The sequence below is a fragment of the Equus przewalskii genome, chromosome X, assembly GCF_037783145.1.
Source record: "Equus przewalskii isolate Varuska chromosome X, EquPr2, whole genome shotgun sequence".
Taxonomy (NCBI): Eukaryota; Metazoa; Chordata; class Mammalia; order Perissodactyla; family Equidae; genus Equus; species Equus przewalskii.
The window spans coordinates 55092310-55104925 of record NC_091863.1 but is presented as its reverse complement, the minus strand read 5'-3'; the positions used below and the strand labels follow the sequence as shown (position 1 = coordinate 55104925).

The 12616-nt window shown below is 42.5% G+C and overlaps 1 protein-coding gene across 4 annotated transcripts; it reads right to left on the bottom strand.

Moving 5' to 3' along the window:
* Window positions 1–1110: 1110 nt before the first annotated feature.
* On the bottom strand, window positions 1111–8718 carry LOC103544431 (rho-related GTP-binding protein RhoG-like). Of its 4 annotated transcripts, none has more exons than XR_011535878.1 (3): window positions 7352–8709; window positions 4736–4879; window positions 1111–4560 (listed from the first exon to the last, which is right to left on the bottom strand). XR_011535878.1 is itself a non-coding variant. In XM_070604113.1 (3 exons), exon 3 carries the CDS (start codon window positions 4543–4545, stop codon window positions 3970–3972), a length of 576 nt encoding a protein of 191 aa, XP_070460214.1. In that variant the 5' UTR covers window positions 4546–4560; window positions 4736–4836; window positions 8612–8718; the 3' UTR covers window positions 1111–3969. The 4 variants fall into 4 exon arrangements, 2 of the variants coding, with proteins under 2 accessions (XP_070460214.1, XP_070460213.1); XR_011535879.1 differs by having other exon boundaries at window positions 6196–8672; XM_070604113.1 differs by having other exon boundaries at window positions 4736–4836; window positions 8612–8718.
* Window positions 8719–12616: the final 3898 nt, after the last annotated feature.

Genomic DNA, 12616 nt, shown 5'->3' with positions numbered 1-12616 from the left:
CCATTCTTGACTCAAAAATGTGGTTTTGCATAAATCTGTCATATGACCCAGCAATTCCACTCCTAGGTATATACCCAAGCAAAGTGAAAACTTGTCCACATAAAACCTCGTACACAAAGGTTCACAGCAGCATTATTAATAAGCCAAAAAGTAGAAACAATCCAGTTGTCCTTCAATTATGAGTAGATAAAATATGGCATATCCATACCATGGAATATTATTCAGCAACAAAAAGTGCCCATATGTGCTACAAAATGGATGAACCTTGAAAACATTATGCTAAGTGAAGGAAGCAAGTTCCAAATGATCACATATTGTTTGATTCCATTTGTATGAAATGTTCAGAACAGACAGAAAGTAGATTAGTGGTTGCCTAGGGCTGGGGGTGGGAACAGGGATTAACTGCATGAGGGATCTCTTTGGGGTGATGGAAATGTTTTAAAACTGGATTTTGGTGATGGTTGCATGACTTAGTAAATTTACTGAAAATCATTAAATTGTATACTTGAAGTGGGTGAATTTTAAGGTATGTAAATTATACCTCAATAAAGCTGTTTAAAAAAAAAAACAAACATGGTTTTGTGCTTCCTCAATAGTGCACTTAATAGTGCACCAGCACTATATACAATTACCAGCCAGGATTAGTTCAGTTTTATAACAAACAGAGGAAGGATATTTTCCTGAGATAACTGGAAGAAGCAAAGGACATTAAATGACATATTTCTTATCTTTACAACCCCAGCTCCTAGTGCAGTAATGCCTATAACACAATAGGAACTTGATCAAGGTTTACTGAGTATAATGTAATAAGTCAAAAAATCGCCTACAGGGAAGTGGTCTCTCATTAGTGAAAATCAGGAAATGAAGCTAAATCCTGGAGATGAATAGGTGGGAGGTGAGCAGGAACTAGAGAATCAATGTTAGCAGGGCAGACAGTTCTCTACCCTGATTGATGTAGGAAAATAAGTACAGTTACACATAGGTGCAATGTGCAATACGACAAATACAGTTATTTCATCCTTTGCAAGTTGAAAAGCGTTTAGAAACTATTCAAAACAAAGGGTGGGGGAGTGAGGAATTGCTTTGATTTTTAGAAAGCAATAGACCCAGTAAAATCAGAAAAGTTTATTAACATTCATTACGAATAATTTAAAAGTGATATTAACATGTTAGTCTTCATACAAATTCCTTTTAAGTATAAAAATCAAGATGTCACTGTATGCCTAGGACCATCAAATCAGTCCAATACAAAACCACTCTCTCAGACTTGTAGATCACACCTCCATTTATTAGAGGACATGAATTTGCCAAAACCAAACCCAGAGTTACATTTTGGAATTTGCCAGGCAAGGGGGGAGCAGGAGGCACTATTAAATTAAAAGCCAATTTAAAAGATTTCAGTAGCTAAACAAAACATTCCCAGAGACACAGGTGACAGCTATGTTTCTAGCCCCTTTCAACCATGAAGCCTTGTGAGCACCCCAGGCAGCATCAATCAGAACATCCCGAGACCAGAATCCACATGGGCAGTGCGTGCTTTCATTTGGCTGCCTGTGGGAAACTCAGTGACTCCACACAAGGGCAGTGAGCATGCATGCCCACAGGCCAGCTGACTGCTACAGTCACCATGCTACCAGAGGAGCAGCCCCACTTTCCAAAGTGCTACTGGGCCTTACTTGAGGAGGGCCACCCTCACCCTCTTCCGGTTAACACACTACTCATACAGAATCCCTGCCACCTCCCTCAGGAGGCCATGGGTTACATGTCGGAAAATAGACACGAGACATTGAAATTGAGATAGATGGCATATGCTGGACCATACTATCCATCCTGGATCCTCCACAGCTTTAAACAATCAACAGTGTAGAAATAGATACCAACGAAGTACTGTGTGATGTGGAGGGTGCAGTGATGAAGGAAAAACAGAACACTTTACTCCACGGTGAGGGAAAAAGAAGTAAAGGAGGAAGAATAGAGAGTCTATATAACCTTTTATCTTCTATCAATACTTGATATCTGCTTGACTTCCAAGTTCCAGATTCTCCAAGAGTAGGGTTGCCAGATATAGCAAATAAAATTACAGGACACCTCAAAACAGCAAATAATTTACTAGTATAAGTATGTCTCAAATATTGCATGGGACATACTTATACTAAAAAACTATTTGTAAAAACTTATTGTATTTTATCTGGCAACCCTATCCAGGAGGTTCAGTTAGCCTGAAGCTATTCTCATCAGATCTTGTCAAAGAGCAACAGCAAGACTGTCACAGAGCAAAGGACAGACACTTCACCCACCACAGGCGGAAGTATGTGATCCTTTTAGTTCCATTTCCCAAACACTTGAAAATCCAATGCTGTTTTGGCAAGGTGAGAGGATATGTGCATGGTGGAGTTGTCAACCACTGTCTGCCAGGTGGAGAAGTAAGTTTTCCTTCCATATTAAATGAAGAAGGTAAAAAACTCAACTAGGGAGAAGCGGGAGAAGCTGGCACACCGGAATATGGAATCTGACTCCTAGTGTCCCAGAGCAGGCTGAGCAGCTACAGCAAACTCCCCACAAGGGCAAGAGCCCCAGCGCCTGGAGATCCAACATACTCCAGCTCTCTTGGAGCAACTAAAAGACTCAAGGGGTACCTAGGGCTGAACACACACACAGGGAGATGTACAGAGGAGGGAGGAACAGGAGGAGAGCAAGGTAGCCTTCATAGTGACTCAGAGGAATGACAGCAAAAGAGAAGTCTCAGAGGCAATCACAGAACTCCCTGACAATGACTGGCAGGACATTTTGTTTGATTGGTTTTATCTAGAGGGTTAACCTTCAGTGGTCTTTCCCTAAAGTGAAAGGTGACAGGGAGAAAAAAGGGCCACACAGAAGCCTCAGAGACATAGCTTTTTGGAGGGATTGTTAATTCCACATCACCAGGCCCATAATGCTGTCAGAATCTGATAGCAGATCTGACCATCAGATCCCATACCCAATGCACTATCATGACTAAGTCCCACACCCACCTCCTGAGGATGGAAGAGGAACAAATAAGAAGGCCATGGCTGCTAAACATTCCTCTCAAAGGCATGAAGAGGGAAACATCAGAAAGCACATGATCATGTTACGCTTTTTTTTTTCACAGCCTCCTCCACAGGAATTCCTAGTTCTCTGAAATTCCAGCATCTCTGAAACTGTTTCCAGAGATGTTAATAGGTGTGGCATGGGACCAAAAAAATTTCAGTGAAATAAGCTTGGGAAATGTTGAATACTTATTAAAAGTTATAAATTCCTGCAGTAGAGGAACCTGTTGAACTTTATTTAAGTCACTGGTTCCTGACTTATTTGACCACAGAACCCTTTTAAGGAACATCTATTACCATCTCAAAGAACTTTGGAAAATACTGCTTAACCATTTTTGCAAAAATGTCTCATCTCAAGAATGGGAAGAATGTGTCAACATTGGGAACACCCAGGAATCACACATAATATAGTTTTCAAAAATTAATATATCAGAAAATTTAAGACAATGATCTGAAAACTGGAGAAACTTGTCCTTCTGTGAGGCACTTGCTCAATGGCAGATACAGCCAGGAAAGCTGAAATTAAAGTTAAAAGCAGACAAGCAAAAGCGTACAAAGAGCAGTACGAGGCTGCTCTGTTTAGTCGTGGCCTGGCCAGGACAGAAAAGAATAGCACTTGGTGGTATCTCCTCTTACCCCTTTCACAAGGGAGATGCCTGCACACGCACATGCACACCCACACCCACACCCTCACACTCAAACTTCCTCCAAAAGGTTCTGACCAAACTTCAAAGTAGCCTTGTACAAACTAGCTTGCTTTTGTTCCTCCAAAAGCCGAATAACCTGGAGTCTAAGGTTTCCAGGAGAAGAGACAAATGGCTCATACTGGCATTGTTAAATGCTGTCAGAAGAATCTGCCCTTATTCTCCTTAGGTGCAGTCCCCAAGTAGCACCCCAAAAGCTATAACAGGACACACTTCTTGGTGTTTTTCTTTGTGGCAGGGTAAAGCACAGCCCGGACAGCTTCCAAAAATACCTCATGTACTCCATCCTGCATCAGGGCTGAACATTCCAGATACTTCACAGCCCCCACCTGCTTAGCCAGGGAAGTGCCTTGCTGAGGCGTTGTGGGCACTAGGCTCTGTTCCTTTAGCTTCTTCACTGTCTCAAGGTCACTCCGTAGGTCCCTCTTGGTGCCTACCAGCAGAACAGGAACATTGGGGCAATGATGGGAGACCTCTGGGTGCCACTTATGCCTCACATTGGCGTAAGAGGATGGGTTGCCAATGGAAAAACAAATGACAAAGATATTGGTCTGGGGGTAGGAGAGCGTTCGCAGTCGGTCATACTCCTCTTGGCCAGCTGTGTCCCACAGGTTCAGGCTGACGATTTGGCCATCCACAGATGTCTGGGTGCTATAGTTGTCAAAGACAGTGGGGATATACTCCTCAGGAAAGGCATTTGTTGTGTAACTGATGAGGAGGCAAGTCTTACCTACAGCCCCATCTCCTACAACCACACATTTGATCGTCTGCATTCTTCCCTTGGAGTCCTATGTACAAGAGAGAAAGAAAGAATGTTCACAGATGCTTGGTTAATTTAGGGAGCCTAAGCTTTATAAACATTTCCCTCTGAGGAGAAGAGAGGAGGTAAGACCCCCACTGCTCATCCCCTTAACACCATAGAAGAGTCAGCTGGGAAAGGTTGTATAGGACAAGAGTTCTTACCGTGGAGTCCACGGACTGCTAGAAGATAGGCTCCAGTAGGTCCTAGAAGCCACTTCCGAAGTTGTGTGCAATATTATGTGTATGTGCATAAGTGAATTTTTCTAGAAAGAAGATCCAAAGCTGCCATCAGATTTTCAAAAAGGGCTGTGAGCACAGAAAAATTAAAAAACATCAGTATACATAGTTATTTATGTTACATTGTGGTCATAAGGTCTGAATATACTGTATCAAAGGTGCTAAAATAGAGTAGGTCATGAATAAATGGTAACTAATATTAAAAAAATTGGTATAGAAAGAACATTCCCAAGGTTGAAACAAAAGAAACATGGCTCTCACTTCAGGTCTGTGGCTATAGACTCAGCAAAGGGACCTCTGTTCCTGAAAAACAGCAACATCATAACATTGGAGAGAAAGGCAGGCCAGTGAGACTCAGCCATAAAGAGAAGTAGTTGAGAGTCCAGGCTCTGAAATCAGACTGCCTGGAGTCGAAAATCAGTCCTCTCTTTGCCTAAGCTTTGTGAACTCGGGCAAGTTTCTAACCTGCGGCTTAAATGAAAGAACGCATGTGTAGTACTTATTAGTGCCTGCCACATGGGAAGCACTCACTAAGTGTTAGAAGCTACTGTGCCTTCATAATAATAATTCTTCTTCTACTATTCTACTGCTGGGGAAGGCAAAAGTTCTGTGATGTGATTACAATGCTAGCCAAACCAGGGGCCCCATCGCCTCTCACCTAATCTGAGTAAAACTACAGTCATAACACCACCATACTCTCGTCCATTTCTTCATGAATCAAGTATTTGAGAGTAAATGGTATGACATGGATGATCTCCCAGAAACATGTTTACTACGAGCTCCCAGGTTTATACCCCATATTACCACCCTGTCAATGCCCTGCCCCATCAGTGCCCCACAGCACTCCATTTTCTTTAGCTTCGTAACTACTGCCCTCAATTCAGACCCAATCCTGATAGCGTTAACTTCTTCAAGTGCCAGAACATGGAGGAAAGGGGATAAACTGTCGTGTGTATTTGATTATAAAAAAAAAAAAAAACAATTGAGAATAAATTAGTTTCCCACTTTGGGAATTTAGGGGAATAGATACATCCCCCATCCTGGTGTCCTCTTAGCTAAGGTTTACATTAGGTCCATGTCACAGACAAAACCAAAACAAAACACCTCATTCAGGGGCAGGGTAAGGAAAAGTTGGCCTTCCAAGTATGCTTCACGCAGGCCCACTAGGGGTAGCTCTCTCCCCACAAAGCCAATTCTGACCAGCAAAGCATTCCACCTAGAAGCCTTCGTTAGCACAGGTCCCAGAGCTAAAAGTCAAGACCAGAATTCAGCTCTAGTAGGCAACCATCCCAGGGTATTCACTAACCATTAGCTCTGTATTTTTTCCATTAGGAATAGGCATAAGGATCAAACACACAAGGTCAATGGAAATGGAGCAGACTCACCATGACATTCCTTGAGAACAGCCTTTCACTTTCCCAGTCGGGATTAATTTCTTTCTCCTCTGAATACCTATGGCAATTACTACCTGTACGACTCATGTTCCCAGCCTTCTCTAGGTATCACCCAGTGTCCAACATCTCTGCTCAAAGTGACTGCTTTCAGGACAATAGTGCATCTGAGGGGGATGCTGAACCAGAGCAAAACTCTTAGGCGCAAAGACCACTTTGCACCCCAAGCTCAGCTCCTCATCTCTGTAACTGGGAAAAGGCATCTACACTAATTTCTACTTGTTTGTATCTACCAATCCTCCTTGTATATATGGCCTGCAGATGGGAACTGAAGTCACACTGATGGCTGAGGGCCTAGATGGTGAAGTGCAGCTAGAACATCCCAGGTCCAAGACAAAACCCAAAACATCCTCACAGTAGCAAACTCTCCATGAGAGGGAGGGTTCAACAAAAGTTCCAGGTGTTTTGGGGGGGCTGCTTTGTACAACTGACTCATTTATTCAGCCCATGTGTTCATTATACTATTTTTAATACTTGTGTGTATGTTTGAAATTCTCCATAGTTTATAGGTTTAAAAATAATACTAAAAAAAATCCAAAAGAATTGAAAACAGGATCTCAAAGAGATTATTTGCACACCCATGTTCATTGCATCATTATTCACAACAGCCAAGAGGTGGAAGCAATCTAAATGTTTATTGATGGATGGATGGATAAAGAAAATATTACATATATATGTTTCAGCCTTAAAAAGAAGGGAATCTTTGCATATGCTACAATATGGATGAAGCTTGAGGACATTATGCTAAGTGAAATAAGCCAGTCACAAAAAGCCAAATACTACATGATTCCACTTATATGAGGTATCTAGAATAGTCAAACTCATAGAAACAGAAAGAAGAATGGTGGTTGCCAGGGGCTGGGGGAGGGGTAATGGGGAGTTGTTTAATGGTTATAGAGTTTCAGTTTTGCAAGATGAAAAACTTCTAAAGGTCTGTTGCACAACAATGTACATATAGTTAACACTACTGTACTGTACACTTAAAACGGTTAAAATATACTAAAAATAAAAACCATACTTTTCCAAAAGGTTGGGAGCTCTGAGAGAAGGCTAGGAGTTACAGGAGAAAGGTAAATATTCTGTTCATCACCTAGATGAGAAAAGCTGGTTTATCTCGGTTCCAGGATCCAGCAGGATGCTGTCCCATTACGGATCACCCACAGCTTTCCCCTCCTCAGCATCACCACTATCCATACTCTCCCAGGTACTGCTATGGGCAATGCACTGCTAGAAGGGACTCAAAAAGGGTAAAAACAAACCAAAAAAGAATGCTAGAAGATTACAGTCTTGTGGTAAAGGCAGGACTTATACTAAAGGCAACCAATAATACACAGTAACACATAGCTCAGAGGGGAAAAAAAGTTGCTATGGGGAAGCAAAGGGCAACCAAAACCTGAGAGCCTGTTCTAGGCATTGTGCAAAGTACTTTCACACATCTTATTTAAGCCTCACAGTCGCACCGTGAAGCAGCCATCAGAGCAGCCCAGAGATCTTTAGGTGTGCCTCTAGGGTTGGAAATTGGGACAGGCCCGGAGCTGCACAGACCAGCACCCCAGAAGGCTCCCTTCCCAGTTAGTCATTCACTTTCAACCTCGGAATTAGTTTCATCTAAATCTTCCCACCTCCTCTGACAAATATACACTCTGCACAGCAGCTGATTTTCTCCTAGGTTGGACACACAATATAAAAGGCCTAATAACAGTCCAGAATGCAACTGCAAGTATTACCGTTTCTAGCACATTCTCCTCAAAGTCTCACTCTTCCCACAAGTCTGAGTCTAATCCACTTGAAAACATTCCGTAACTTTCTGAAACCAAAACAATTCGGCAGAAGACTCCCATTTTTATATACTACTTTCTACAAGTTAGTTATTTACTACATGTGGGAAGCGGAAGCTTTTTCACACTGAAGACTGACTTCTTTGGCTCAAGGCCAGTCAAAGACGACTTCAGGGTGCTCTGGCGTGAAGGAGGCCAGGCGAGCGCTCCCCAACCCGGAGCCCGCGGCGATTATCCTGCGCCTGGAAACTCAACCAGAGAGTCCACCTAGGGACGCAGCGGCAGCCACCGCAAGGCCGCTCGGCGCTTCCCTCACTCCCGCCAACCCCCCCCCCCCCCCCCGCCGGGGTAGTCGGTTCTGCGGCTCCATAAGGACACGTGAGCCTGGGACAGAGAGGTGCCCCAGCTCGGCTTCACACAGAGGAAGAGCTGGCTCAGCCTGCCCGAAGCACAGACACCTCGGCCGACCGCAAATCCCTCCCACCCGAGGAGCGGCAAGCGGCCGGGGATGGGGACACTCGCTGAGAAAGAGCGGAGGCGGCGGCCGCCGGGAGGGTCCGAGTCAGGATTACCGGGCACGGTGGTCGTCGCCAGCGCCGTTCGACCGCAGCCGGCGGAGCTCCCGGCCGTCTCTCGCTGGGCTCGGCGGGGGTCGGCGCCACATCCGGGCAGCGGCCGAGGCCCCCAGTCATTGGACGGGCCTCGGCTCGGTGCCGCGAGACCTCCTGGGAAGTGGAGTCCTTCTAGGGCCAGCGTCGCTGGCTGCGAATCCCAGGCTGCTCAACCACACCTTCGGGTAATCGAGGCTTACTTAGTTACTCGCTTCGGAAGTCCCCAAGCCTCCCCTTTCCCTTGGCAAAGTGAGGCCACCCCTTTCTCCCCAGACCCCTGTTTTCTCCTTAAGACCAATATTAACATAAAGAGAGAGTCAGGGAACCGAAAAGTGTTAGGAAAAATGGAGGCGATAAAAGAAAACGAGGCAGTGAGCGAATTAGGGTTGCTCTCTGTCACCGTGTATTAGTTTGCACTCTCTAGAGTTTTATATAAATGGAGTCATACAGTATGCACTCTTTTAACAGCTTTATTAGATACAAATTCACATACAATTCACTCATTTAAATTGTACAATTTAATGGGTTCTGGTATGTTACATTATTCATTTTTAAAATTGTGGTAAGTATATATAACAAAATTTGCCGTTTTAACCATTTTTAAGTGTACAATTCATTGGCATTAAGTACATTCACACTCTTGTGCAACCATCACCATTGTCTATTTCCAAAACTTTTTCATCACCCCAAACGGAAACTCTGTACCCATTAAGCAATAACTCCTCATTCCCCTCTTTCCACACTTCCTGGAAACTAACGTCTAATCTACATTCTGTCTCCATGAATTTGCCCTTTCTAACTACCATTCATCTACTGATGGACATTTGGGTTGTTGACAGCTTTTGACTATTGTGAATAATGCTGCAGTGAACATTGACCTACAAGAATCTGGGTTTGCTGATTTTCTCTATTGTTTTTGTTTTCTATTTAACTGATTTCCACTTTGATCTTCACTATTTTTGTTCTTATACTTTGAATTTTATTTGCTCTTCTTTTTACTGAAGTGAAAGCTGAAGTCATTGTTTTGAGACCTTTCTTTTGTTCAAATATAAGTGTTTTTAAAAATTACCTCCCAACTACTGCTTTAGCAGAATGCCATAAGTTATCCGGCGTGGTTTCATTTTCATTCAGTTCAAAATATTTTCTAATTTCCCTTTTGGTTTCTTCTTTGACCCATAGATTATCTACAAGCGGATTACTTAGTTTGAGGATTTCTCAGAGATGTTTGTTATTGATATGTAATTTAATTCCCGTGTTTGCAAAGAATATATTTTGTATGACTTGAATCCTTTTGAATTCATTGAGACTTGTTTTGTGGCCTAGAATATGGTCATCCTGGTAAATACTGCAAGTGCACTTGAAAAGAATGTGTATTTTGCTGTTAGTGAGTGGCGTGTTTTATAAATGTCAGCCAGGTCACTTTGGCTGATAGTGTTGTTCACTTCTACTATATCCTTGCTGATTCTATGCCTACTTGTTCTATCAATTATTGAGAGAAGGGTATTGAAATCTCTGAGTAGAATTGTGGATTGGCCCTATTTCTCCTTGTAGTTTATCAGGGTTTTTTTGTTTGGGGTTTTTTTTGAGGAAGATTAGCCCTGAGCTAACATGTGCTGCCAATCCTCCTCTTTTTGCTGAGGAAGACTGGCCCTGAGCTAACATCCGTGCCCATCTTCCTCTACTTTATATGTGGGACGCCTACTACAGCATGGCGTGCCAAGCGGTGCCATATCGGCACCCGGGATCCGAACCCGGCACCCGGGATCCGAACCGGCCAACCCCGGGCCGCGGAGAAGCGGAACGTGCGCACTTAACCGCTGCGCCACCGGGTGGGCCCCAGTTCATCAGTTTTTAATACACGTATTTTGAAGCTCCTACGTTAGGTGCACAAACGTTTAGAGTTATTATATCCTCTTCATTAATTGACCTCTTTACCATTATGAAATTACCTTTTTTATTCTTGGTATCTTTGCTCTGAAATCTACTTTGTCCATTATTAATACAGCCCCTGCAGCTTTCATTATCATAGTACATCTTTTTAATATACTTTTACCTCTAACCTATTTGTGTCTTTGTATTTAAAGAGCATTTCTTGTAGGCAACATATGGTTGGGTCTTGCTTTTTTACCCAATCTAATCATCTCTACCTTGTAATTGGGGGTGTTTAGACCATCTACATTTAGTGTGATTGTTGTTGATATGGTTAGGTTTGAGTCTGTCATCTTGTTATTTGTTTTCTATTTGTCCCATCTCTTCTTTGTTCTTTTTCCTCTTTTTCTCCCTTCTTTTAATCAATATTATTTTTATTCCCTTTCATCTCCTTTGTTTGCTTGTTAGCGATACCTCTTTGTTTTATGATTTTAGTGGTAACGTAAAGATTTATAGCATACATCCATAACTTATCACAGCCTACCTTCAGGTATTATTATACTGCTTCACAAAGAGTATAAGAACCTTATGTTAATATACTTCCATTTCTCTCTTCCTGGACTTTATGCTATTGTTATACATTTTACTTTTACCCCAAAATACATAGTTATTATTTTTGTTTAAACAGTTAATGTTTTAGCAGACCTTATTTTTTAGACAGTTTTAGGTTCACAGCAAAATTGAGCAGAAAGTATGAAGAGTTCTCAAATACCCCCTGCCCACCCCCCCCACACACACACAACCTCCCCCACTATCTCAAAATCCCACACCACCAGAGTGGTACATTGGTTACAATTGATGAACCTAGGTTGACACACCATTATCATGCACAATTCATAGTTTACATTAGGGTTCACCCTTGGTGTTGTACATTCTATGAGTCTTAACAAATGTGCTCACCATTATAATATCACACAGAATAGTTTCACTGCCCTAAGAATCCTCTATACTCTACCTATTCATCCCTCTCTCCCCACTAACCCTTGGCAGCCACTGATTTTTTTTTTTTTTTTGAGGAAGATCAGCCCTGAGCTAACTACTGCCAATCCTCCTCTTTTTGCTGAGGAAGACTGGCCCTGAGCTAACATCCATGCTCTACTTTATACATGGGACGCCTACCACAGCATGGCTTTTGCCAAGTGGTACCATGTCCGCACCCAGGATCCGAACTGGCAAACCCTGGGCTGCCGAAGGGGAACGTGCGCACTTAACCGCTGCGCCACCGGCCGGCCCTCCACTGATCTTTTTACTGTCCCCATAGTTTTACCTTTTCCAGAATGTTATATAGTTTGAATCATACAATTTGTAACCTTTGCAGATTGGCTTCTTTCACTTACTAATATGCATTTGAGTTTCCTCCATGTCTTTTCATGGCTTGATAGCTTATTTCTTCTTCTTTTTAATAGAGTTTATTTTTTAGAGCAGTTTTAGGGCTGCTAAATTCACAGCAGAACTGAACTGAAAATACAGAGAATTCCCACATGTTCCCTGCACCTCACACACACAGCCTCCTCCATGATCAACATTCGGCACCAGAGTGGTATATTTGATACAATCGATGAACCTACATTGGCACGTTACAACTACCACGAAGTCCATAGTTTACATTCGAGTTCACTCTTGGTGGTGTACATTTTATGATTTTTGACAAATGTATAGTGACATGTCTCCACTATTATAATAGCATACAGAATAGTTTCACTGCCCTAAAAAGCCTCTGGTCTGCTTATTCATTCCCCTCTACCACTCCATAAATTTTACCTTTTCCAGAATGTAAAGCAGTTGGAATCATACAATATGTAGCCTTTTCAGATTGGCTTCTTTCCCTTAGTAATATGCATTTAAGATTCCTCCATGTCTTTTCATGGCTTGATAGCTCATTTCTTTTTAATGCTGAATATTCCATTGTCTGGATGTACCACAGTTTATTTATCCATTCACCTACTAAAGGACATCTTTGTTGCTTCCAAGATTTGGCAATTATGAATAAAGTGCTATAAAAATCTAAGTGCTGGGTTTTGTGTACACATAAGCTTT